Source organism: Mus pahari, chromosome 1 (genome assembly GCF_900095145.1).
Source record: "Mus pahari chromosome 1, PAHARI_EIJ_v1.1, whole genome shotgun sequence".
In the NCBI taxonomy this organism is placed as follows: Eukaryota; Metazoa; Chordata; class Mammalia; order Rodentia; family Muridae; genus Mus; species Mus pahari.
Window position 1 is genome coordinate 73,898,702 of NC_034590.1, and position 11,226 is coordinate 73,909,927.

General features: G+C 36.8%; 1 protein-coding gene across 1 annotated transcript; it reads left to right on the top strand.

Annotated features, from left to right (window-relative positions):
- The first annotated feature begins 684 nt into the window (after positions 1-684).
- LOC110336937 (olfactory receptor 51F1-like) lies at positions 685-1,644 on the top strand. Its single transcript, XM_021219676.1, has one exon. It carries the CDS (start codon positions 685-687, stop codon positions 1,642-1,644), a length of 960 nt encoding a protein of 319 aa, XP_021075335.1.
- Positions 1,645-11,226: the final 9,582 nt, after the last annotated feature.

Genomic DNA, 11,226 nt, shown 5'->3' on the forward strand with positions numbered 1-11,226 from the left:
TGCTTAAGTAGCTCAGCACTGTTGTCAAACATAGGGGAATACAATACTCTCATTTTTTTATAGTTCTCATAAAGCATTAAGACTTCCCATGGCTTAGGAAATATAATCTTTCCCATAAATTTCTACAATATGCTGGCTTCCTTATTTTCATTTTAATAAGCAACTCTCTTTTGCTATTCACCCATAATTTGGGATCAAAGTGATTGCTTCTAGAATTCTACGTGTAGTCAGTCACACCTGCAGGACCAATCCAGAGAAACAAAGGCTTTGAGAAGGCTTCTCGTGCTCACTTTAAGCCCGGCAAATTAAAAATTAAATATTCTTATTTGTCTGTGTTCGAAGAACTGAGTCTTCCACATTGAAAGTTTTTTATTGTTTGCACTTCTAGAAATCACCATTTATGCACAAAATCTTGTGGAATTTAAAAGTCTATAAATATAAAAGTAAATATATAAGTGTATAAAATCATGCGATTATAGTTTCTTGGTTTAAGGATAAAAACATTGTATATTCTAAATGTCCCTAATTTTAATTGCTAAATTAATAAATTTTAGTTTTCTGGGCAACAGAATTTATATACTAGAGTAGTATTACTAATCAGAAAATGGTTTAAATATTTTTTATAACGGTACAGTTATAACAATTCTTTTGTTACTTCTTAGGATGTGAGCACTGTAAAGGCAAATGCTACATACGCAGGACAACACAGAATTCCTAAGCAACTTCACATCGAAATTACCAACCTTCTTGTTGACTGGCATTCCTGGCCTAGAGTCTGCTCATGGCTGGATCTCCATCCCTTTCTGTTGTCTTTATGCCACCGCCCTCTCTGGCAACAGCATGATCCTCTTCATCATTGTGACCCAGCATAGTCTGCATGAGCCTATGTACTATTTCCTCTCTGTGCTCTCTGCCACTGACCTGGGTTTGACTCTTTCTACAATGTCAACCACCCTGAGAATCCTGTGGTTTCAGGCAAATGAAATCAGTCTAGATATTTGCATTGTTCAGATGTTTTTTCTCCATGGGTTCACTTGTACAGAATCTGGGGTGTTAGTGGCTATGGCTTTTGATCGTTATGTAGCAATATGCAACCCTCTTAGATATACCACGATTCTTACGAATTCTAGAATCATGCANATNGGTTTCCTAGTGATAATGCGCACTCTACTTTTAATAGTTCCACTACTTCTGCTCCTTAAACCTGTCTCTTTTTGTAAAAGGAATACCCTCTCCCACTCCTACTGTTATCATCCAGATGTGATTAAGTTAGCATGTTCAGACACTCGGGCGAATAGCATCTGTGGGCTAGTTGATCTCATTCTGATGACAGGGGTAGATATTACATGCATTGTCTTATCTTATATACTGATCATTCGCTCTGTCCTCACTATTGCCTCCTCTGAAGAACGACACAAGGCCTTCAGCACCTGTGTGTCTCACATTGGAGCAGTTGCAGTTTTCTATATCCCGATGTTTAGCCTGTCTCTGGTGCATCGCTATGGTCGGTCAGCGCCCAAGATAGTCCATACAATGATGGCCAATGTTTACCTTCTTCTACCCCCTGTGCTCAACCCCATCATCTACAGTGTGAAGACAAAGCAAATCAGAAAGGCTATTCTTAGTTTGATCTTTGCAAAATGAACACAGAGAACTCTTACCTTTTGAAAATCCTGGTGTGATTTTCATGCTCCAAAAGCAAATGTGGTTGGAGATTTCCGCACTCGATGTTGGAGTTGTCAAGCTTTTAATTTATTTAGCAAGGTTTAATGAATATTTAGATGCTCTCTGTTAAAAGTTTGCTTTGAGTTTCATGAGTTTTACAGTCTAATCAATGAAGTGTAAGGAGTAATGAAGAATTAAAACTATTGCTCAAAGTGCCTGACATTTCCTTATTTTTTGTGCTAGGTTCTCTCAAATGGCTCACAAGACATAGTCTGCCTATCATTCAGATGTGTAACTATTTACAACGCAATTAAAATGTACACTGTTGATTAAATGAAAGTCTAGAGATGTTCAGGCCACACATCTAATGTGGATCAGAGTTGATATTTTAGTCTATGATTCCCACATCCTAGACACCACACTCTGTGTTCCCAGGGCAGATCCTCCATGGCAAGGAGTAAAGTGTGCATCACCGTGAATCCACACCTCGGTTTTCAGTTTCATAGCCTTTTCAAAACTACTTAGCTTGGTGTGTTCAGAGACAATACAGGATATACATGATAAGGATAAATGGTTCAGACAAGTAATAGTCAAAAGAAAGTTTTGGAAATTAGACATATTTATTTCTTTATTTGATAAATGCAGTGGAACTCTGCGTCTAGATGAGACCAGCAGGTAAATGGAAGGAATCTTAGAGCAGAGGTTGTTGCTTTGTTTCCTAATGGCTCATTAAAAATTTATATTTTTTAATATATAGCTTATATAGTGAACAATGGTTCATTAAGAATTTAATACAATGCATGTTATTGTCATCATAGGAAAAATCAAAGCAAAATTAACATACTGATGTTACTTCACAAAATTTCATGTTATATGAATGTATAAATGGCTTGCATAGCGTCTTTAACCAACCAACAATCTAAAGATTGAGGGATGATTTCCAGATGATAAGTAATTGATACAGAGCCAGGCACAACATATTTGCCTCCTAAAAAGGGAAACTATTTGGATTTAGGAGACAGCCAAGAGCTTAACCTTCCAGTTGCATAGTGGAAATTTAGAGATGTAAATAGCGTGGTGATAAAAATGGTGGATGTCATAGGCATTGCATGAACACCGGGGCACCAGTGTGCTGGGGCCAGTTCCTGTTAGCTTGCAAACTTATTTTGTATACTTTTTGTCCCACTATGGACTCATTCAAATGACTAATTTACCCCTCAATGTACTTGATTCATCAACACACGTATAACTGTAAGTACAATTTAATATGTTTGCCATTGCATGATGTGATATAAATTAAAATATTACTAAACTTAAACCATTATGTTCCATAAAGTTTTGAATATGTACACAAAGCATGAACATGGACAAAAAAATTAAAATAATGTATTTAATATTATTATGGCTGATAACTCAGAACTGGTACTATACTTAGTTTTCCTAGAAATCTGGAGGAGGAGCTGGTAAATGTAAAATGGCAAACACTAGCTATCATATTAGGTTGTCCACATATAAAAATGAAAATAAATCCAGTTTCTGAAAAAAAAAACTAAATTCAAAATGGATAAAAACATAAAATATGAAATGTTGAAATTGGTAGAGGGAAATAAAAAGAAAACATATCAAGATAGAGGTATAAGCTCTTTCAAAGTAGACTCCACTGGTACTGGAAGGATTCCTAAATATTAACAAACATGATCTCATGAAGAAGCTCCTGTAAGCAAATTAAATGATTGCTAGTGTTGAGCAGTAAAATGATTATGAACTACACATCACATAGGAATTGATAAGCAGAATATATGAAGTGCAAATATTAAATGTTCTCCTCCATATACTAAGTGAGCTAATGAAGCAAACAGACAGCTGTGAAAATAAGCACAGATTTCAAATAAATGCCGTGTAGTCTGCCAGTCTTCTGTATCCTTAGACATCAGAGAAATGCAAATGAAAACTTGCTTCAGATTCCATCTTTCATCAGTCAGATGCTAACCAAGTAAACAAGCAAACAAATTCTAGTTAAAATATGGGGAAAGAAGAATCCTTATGGGGCAAAGGTAACATGGTACAGCTATTATGGAAATTGGTGAGGATTTTCCTCAAAGAATTTCAAATGTCAGTATTATGTCATCCAGCTATATTGTCTTGCTTATATCTTCTGAAAACTCTTATTACCATACTACAGACATACTTACATGGACATGTTTATTGCAGTACTATTCACAATAGTTAAAAATTTGGGTCAGCTTAGATGTCAATGAACAAATTAGTTGATTTAAAAAAACCCTATATAATATGTACAGTAGAACTGTGTTCAGCTATACAAAGAAGTGAGATTCTGACATTTGCAGGAAAATCAATGGAACTGGAGATCATTGTTTTAAATAAGTCAGATTAAGAAATAGAAAAAGCATGTTTTGTCTCATAGGCAGAAACTATGGATATGTAGTGTATCTGGGGGTGAGAGGAGGTATGTATGGGGCATTTAGAGGAGGAGTGAAGTAGGGGAACCTGAAGTTGACATGGGTTATATGAGAGAAGAATACATTTTAAAAATAGTAAAACATAAATCTATGTTTAGGGTTTAATCTAGGAAAACAAAGTTAATATAAACTGTCATTTTGTGTAGTTATGTGTTAAAGACATAAAAGATAATTTATAAGGCTATTGATATTATTACAATTTAATAATAAATAGTTAATGATGAACCTAATGTAGGACATTCAATTTTTATGCACAAATATATAAAAATTTCTGAGAATAATTGAATAGTTTAATACACTGAAATCCATGCTCCTTTTTGGAATTTCTGACATAAATATCACATTTCTCCATATTAACATGTATTCTCAGTAAAATAATACATGACTATTGATATGAATCACAAACTAAACCTATAAAGATTATAGAAGTCAGAAGATATTGAAGACACTAGTAATAACATGGCCCACTGAATCAACAAAGCAGTGCTCACATGGGTTCAAAGACTGAAGTAACAAGCATGCAACCTGTAGGCATTTGCACCAGATTCTCTGCATATATGTTACTGCTGTAAGCTTGGAGTTTGGAGGAACTCCTAATATTGGGAGATGATGTATTTTAAACTCATTGTCTGTTCTTCAGACTTTTTTCCTCCTATTGGGTTGAATCATCCAGGCACGATATGAAGGGTTTGCCTTGTCTTAAAAATTACTTTTACTTTCAGGACTCAAAGGGAGGGACCTTAGATGAAGTGTCCAACAGTGGGGAGAGGGAACTTGTAGAGTCCATTTCCAGTAGAAAGACAGGGTGTCACGTTGAGGGATGGGGTTGCCATCCCACAGTCAAAGATAATGACCCAGAATTGTTCCTGTCTAAAAGAACTGCAGGGACAAAACAAGAGATGAGACTGAGGGAAAGGAGGTCTAGTGACAGGCCCAACCTTGGGATCCATCTCAAGGGGAAGCTCCAAGGCCTAACACTATTACTGATGCTAAGGTATGTTTACAGACAAAAGCCTAGCATGGCTGTCCTCTGAGAGGCCCAAACACCTGCTGACTGAGACAAATGCTGATTTTTTTTTTTTAGATTTATTTATTATATGTAAGTACACTGTAGCTGTCTTCAGACACTCCAGAAGAGGGAGTCAGATCTTGTTAAGGATGGTTGTGAGCCACCATGTGGTTGCTGGGATTTGAACTCTGCACCCTTGGAAGAGCAGTCGGGTGCTCTTACCCACTGAGCCATTTCACCAGCCCCACAAATGCTGATTCTTAATTCCAACAAATGGACTGAAGTCAGGAACCTCTGTGGTTGAATAGGGATAGGCTGGAAGAAGCTGGGGAGGTGGGCAACCCCCGTAGGTAGACCAGTATTCTCAACTAATCCAGATCCCTGAGATCTTGAAGACACTGAGCCACCAACCAGGAAGCATACACTAGCTGGTCCAAGGCCCCTGATACATATACAGTGGAGGACTGCTTGGTCTGTACTCAGTGAGAGAAGATGCCCCAACCCTAGAGAGAGGAGGCCTGGCAGGGGTGGGGTAGGGTGGAGTGGGGATGGGGGCATTCTCTTAGAGTCAGGAAGAGGAGGAATGGAATGTGGAACTGTGGGAGGGCCGACCAGGAGGTAATGATTGGACTGTAAAAAAGTAATAGTAATTAAAAAACAGAACTTAACAAAATAAAATAAAGCAAAACAATTATTTTTGGCATATCTAGGAACGAAATGCTCTGCAGTGTAATGCAATAGTTTCTATTGTATACAACATAATTGAATGGCCAAATTGCAAATACACTACATCCAAAAGAGATAGTTATTGTAGGTGATGCAAGTTAACGTATTAGAAATTTTTCATGAAAACTATGGTACAGTTTATAAAGACTAATCAAGTAAAAAGTAACTGAAATATTTATGTGTATTTTAATTAGGTAAGTTGATAAAGTCATCATTCTTACACAAACACAACCATACCTACCCACATGCATGAGTGAATGGATAGTGTTTTATTATGTTCAAAGATTAAAAATTGTTTTCTATTAACAATGTGTATCTTACAAATTAGAAATTTTCCTTTCAAGTAGATCTTCAATATGTCTACCATTTTATTATGAACATTTACATTTTCTATTCTTTTCTTTTGAATAAAACCACTTTTAAAAGTAATTTGAATATCAATTCAACTAATAAAATTATTAGAAGAACAAGAATGTGTTGAAACTTCATGATCTGAAATAAGAATCATGATGGTGAAGATGAGCCATTGTTCTTTATACTCGACTCGTAAATACACATTCAGCAAGGATACCCGGGCTTCACTACCATGGTTTGAAATATTTAAATGTTTTTTTAATTGAATAGTAGTGTTGGTGCAGCATTTCCCCTTTTGAGATCTATCAGAGTATGAAATCATCCCTAATGTTCCACACCAGGAGAAATGAGAAGTATTTATTTATATAGAAGAATAACTGAAGCCTTAAATCTTCCAGAATCAAAGCCTCTGAAATTAGTGCAGACTTAACTCATCTCAGGTGAAGGTTAAACTGAAGGTAGCAAGAAGTGAAACAGAAATACAAGGGGAAAGGTGGGGACAAAGACAAAGAAGAAATGAAAATCTAGAACTGCAAGCTGTTAAGACTTAAGTTTATATAAAGACCAAAATAGAAACAGCAATAGAAAACAGAAGAGAGACAATTAGACAAATAGTAAATGAAAGGAGACAAACAGTAAGGAAGACACACATGCATACACACACACACACACACACACACACACACACACACGAAACAGACAGACAAGATGGCTTATCTACAGCAGGAAAGTCTAGTCAGAAAGAAACAAACCCAAGTATTAGTTGTTTGAAAAATGGCTAATGGTGGCTTACTAAAATGTCCCGATGACACAGTTATCTTATGCATAAACCTCAGCTGTTTTAATTGCAAAAAATGTAATTTTAATATATTATACATTAACATATACTTCCAAAAGCAAAATCATTTATAAGGTAAATTATAGTTTAGGCAGTAGTGTCAATTTGTTAACAATGAGCTACACATCATAATGTACCTTCTAATATTTTTTCAGTTATCCTTAGATATACTTGCTATTGTAAAACAGTTTTCAAGGACTACAGCTAAGATGATGGCAAAATAATAAAAATAAAATAAAATCCTCTAAAGAATGCTATTTATGAAAAGTAGTGGGATAATTTGATTGACTAATTATTGCACACACACACAACACGTATAAAGAGGGATATTATTGTCTGTTATATTCTTCAGTTCAGAATATGGACAGGCCTGCAACTAAAATTTTCAAACATTAAAATCAGCATAAAAGCGACTCAGAGCAGAAGCAAGGCATAAAAACAAGATCCACCTTGGTTACAGAAACATCTGAAAACTAAAGAAAATGTTTTTTGCATTCATTTGAAAGAATTTGCATAGGATAGTGTCTTGGCATGAAATAAGGGAAAATTTGTGTCTAAAACATTGTGTGTGTGTGTGTGTGTGTGTGTGTGTGTGTGTGCATGTGTGCCCACACATTTGTGTATTTGTGTGTGCTACATATGTTGGTGCTATGTTAGACTATTTTCATAAGCTCAATAGCAAAACAGAAAATAAAAGAAAACTTTCTGAGTGAGAAAATTAATAAAGCTAGAATTTTCAGTAGAAATTATTTTCTTTGTAGGTAAGAAAAGTAAATGCTCTGCATGGCAGAGGGAAGATTGCGTTAGTAAAGTCAACAGACCCAGAGGAAGTGCAGGTCCAGTATTCAGGGCTGGACTGGAGAAGCAGGGCTGATTCTAACACAGAGGATAAGGGAAAATATGACTCGGAAAAAACTAGAGACATTGTCATCATGTGAGACATGCTATATTGTAACCTCAATCCTCTTTGGAAGTATAGGTGGTATTATTGCCCAAGCCGCTTGTTGTAGATTAGAGGGAAAATTAAAAATAAATATGAACTTTTAATAAAGTATAATCAGGATAAAAATATTGTGTCTGGATAGTTGCAGTCCCTTTATAGAATGCCAAGGCATCACTAGGAAAGTTTTCCATTAGTCTTCAGTTAGACTGATTCAGAGGCAGGGTTTTCCTATTTAGCTCTGTACCCATTTTTAATTGGGTTATTTGGGTTGCTCTACCTCTTGAGTTCTCTATATATTTTGAATAATTGTCTCCTGTCAGATGTAGGGTTGGTAAGATCTTTTTCCAATCTGTAGGCTGTCATTTTATCCTGTTGACAGTGTCCTTTGCATACATAAGCTTTTCAGTTTCCTGAGGTCCCATTTATAAATACCTACAAATCAGCAGATCTTAGTGCCTTAGCCATGAGTTTTCTGTTTAGGAAGTTGTCTCCTGTTCCAATGAGTTCAAGGTTATTCTCCACTTTGTTCTCTATTTGACTTAGTTTATCTGGTTTTATGTTGAGTTCTTTGATTCAACTGGACTTGAGTTTTTTGCAGGTTAACCAGTATGGATCTATTTGCATTTTTCTACATACAGACATCCAGTTAGACCAGCACTATTTGTTGAAGATGCTCTCCCCGTTCTGTTGTATAATTTTGGATTTTTTGACAAAATTCAAGTGTCCATAGGTGTGGGAGTTTATTTATGGGTCTTTTATAGATGAACCTGTCTGCTTCTATACAAATCCCATGTGGATTTATCACTATGGCTCTGTAGTATAGCTTGAATTAGGAGATGGTGATTCTTCCCGAGGTTCTTTTCTTGTAGAGGATTGTTTTAGCTGTCTTGGTTTGTTTGCTTTGTTTTGTTTTCTGTTTGAATTGTGTTGGAATTTTTATGGGAATTGCATTGAATCTGTAGATTGCTTTTGGTTAAATGGCCATGTTCACTATGTTGTTCCTATCAATTCATTTTTGGATAGCTTTTCAATACTGTGATCCAAACTAAGATTGATTTTCACTTATGATACCTCCAGATTTGAGTGTGTCTCCCTCTGTTCTCTGTCCCTAACATAGTCTGAATTTTCTTGACCTTCCAGAGAGAAAACTTACTCAACTTCAAATCAACAGGCAATTTTAATCAAGTCAGCCATTGGAATATAAAGTCAGTTTAATAGCACTTAAAATTTCTTTTCTAAAATTGTTTTTTACAGATTTACTATATTTTTAAAAAAATCCCTTCAAATTTTTTGCTTTCTTGTTTTGGAACACACCAAAGCATTATAATTTCTTTTTTAAAAAATTCTATTTTATTCTTCCATGAATAAAATCAAATATTTCATTCTTTTCATTTTTAAGACACATTATACTCTCCTTGCATGCTTTTCTTTTTACTTCAAAAATGTTTTTTCCATTGACATTTATTAATTTTATTGGAGCATGATATGCTTAGCAATATTTTTAAAATTAATTTTTTACGCTCTATATTTCCCCCTCCCACCCTCTGACTGTTCCACATCCTGTACCTCCTCTTCACCCCCTATCTCCACATGTATGTCCACACCCTCCACTCCACCTGACCTCTATATGGAGGTAGGAGGATGGGTGGGGCCCCTCCAGAATACACAGAGATCTGGAAGGTGAGAGACTCTCGGGAATTTAAGGGAAGGATCTTAGATGAAAAGCCAGACATTTCATCTTGCAGGGAGGGGGAACTTACAGAGCTCACCTCCAGCAGGAAGACAGGGGTATCGAGTGAGGGATGGGGTTACTATCCCACAGTCAAAACTCTGAGCCATAATTGTTCCTGTCTGAAAGAACTGCAGGAATGGAAAAGGAAAAGAGCCTGAGGAAAAGACGGTCTAGCAATAGGCCCAAAGTGGGATCCAGCTCAAGGGAAGGCCCCAAGGCCTGACACTATTACTAAGGGTATGGAGCAGTCACAAAAAGGGATCTATCATGACTGCCCTCTGAAAGACCCAACAAACAGCTGAAAGTCAGATGCAGATATTTGCACCCAACCAATGGACAGAAGCAGCTGATCCCTGTTGTTGAATTAGAGAAAGGCTGAAAGAAGCTGAGAAGGGTGATCCTGTAGGAGGACCAGCAGTCTCAATTAATCTGGGACCTCAAGATCTCTCAAACTCTGGACCACCAAACAGGCAGCATATACCAGCTGATATGAGGCCCCCAACACACATACAGTAGAGGACTGCTGGGTCTGTGTTCATTCAGAGATGATGTAACTAACCCTCAAGAGACTGGGGGCCCCAGGGAGTTCAAAAATGTCTTTAATTAATAATAAAATTACAATTCTTCCCCCTTTTTCTTTTCTCCCCTCAGCCCCAGATACCATCCCTGGAATCCCTTTCATACCCTCTCCCTACCCTTCTTTTTGGCTTTTGCAGCAGGCTGTGTTCACTCTTGCTGGCCTTGAATTTGCTATGCAGTTTCCTGCTTCTCCTCCTGAGTGGGATTACTGTGCCTCCTGGTGCACATTGCCACATTAGGTTACTGAGACAGAGAAGATCAAACCCACCGCTCTTACACGCCACACAGTACAATATTAAGTGAGATATACCCTCAAGCCCTTTGTATATGTTTTTATGGAGCATTTCTGCTACCAACAACTACTCTTTTACAGAGAAACATAGGAAAAAGGTAATTAGGAATCATCACAAACCAAAATTTTGTAATGGCTTAGAAAATTCATTATTGATACTTTTGTAATTGATGGAGACATGTGAATCTTCTTGTGGATGCTTGCCTTGCCAGCAAGGAAAATGCCACACAACAGGATTCTTCTGCACACGTTTATCGGGAGAGCTTGGTTGCTGTGGTGAAAGACCCCGAGCCCAAAAACTGGTGCTGCTTATATATGCTTAGGATAGGCGTGTAGCCTCCTGATTGGATATACCATCAGAACCTCATTAACATGCTCTGGGTCGAGCAGTGACTCAGCGGATACCTGAATGCACATGCGCACTTTGCTTGTTTATCAAGAAAGCATGCAGGAAGTCGGCGCCATCTTGTAACAGTGAATTACCTGGCTTCCCACATCTTCCTATCATGGTTTTTCAGTGAGGTATAAATGTATTTCCACTATTTAGTTTGGTCTACCATATAAAAAGGTAAGTTGCTAAAAGTACATAAAGTTAAAATAACACAGTG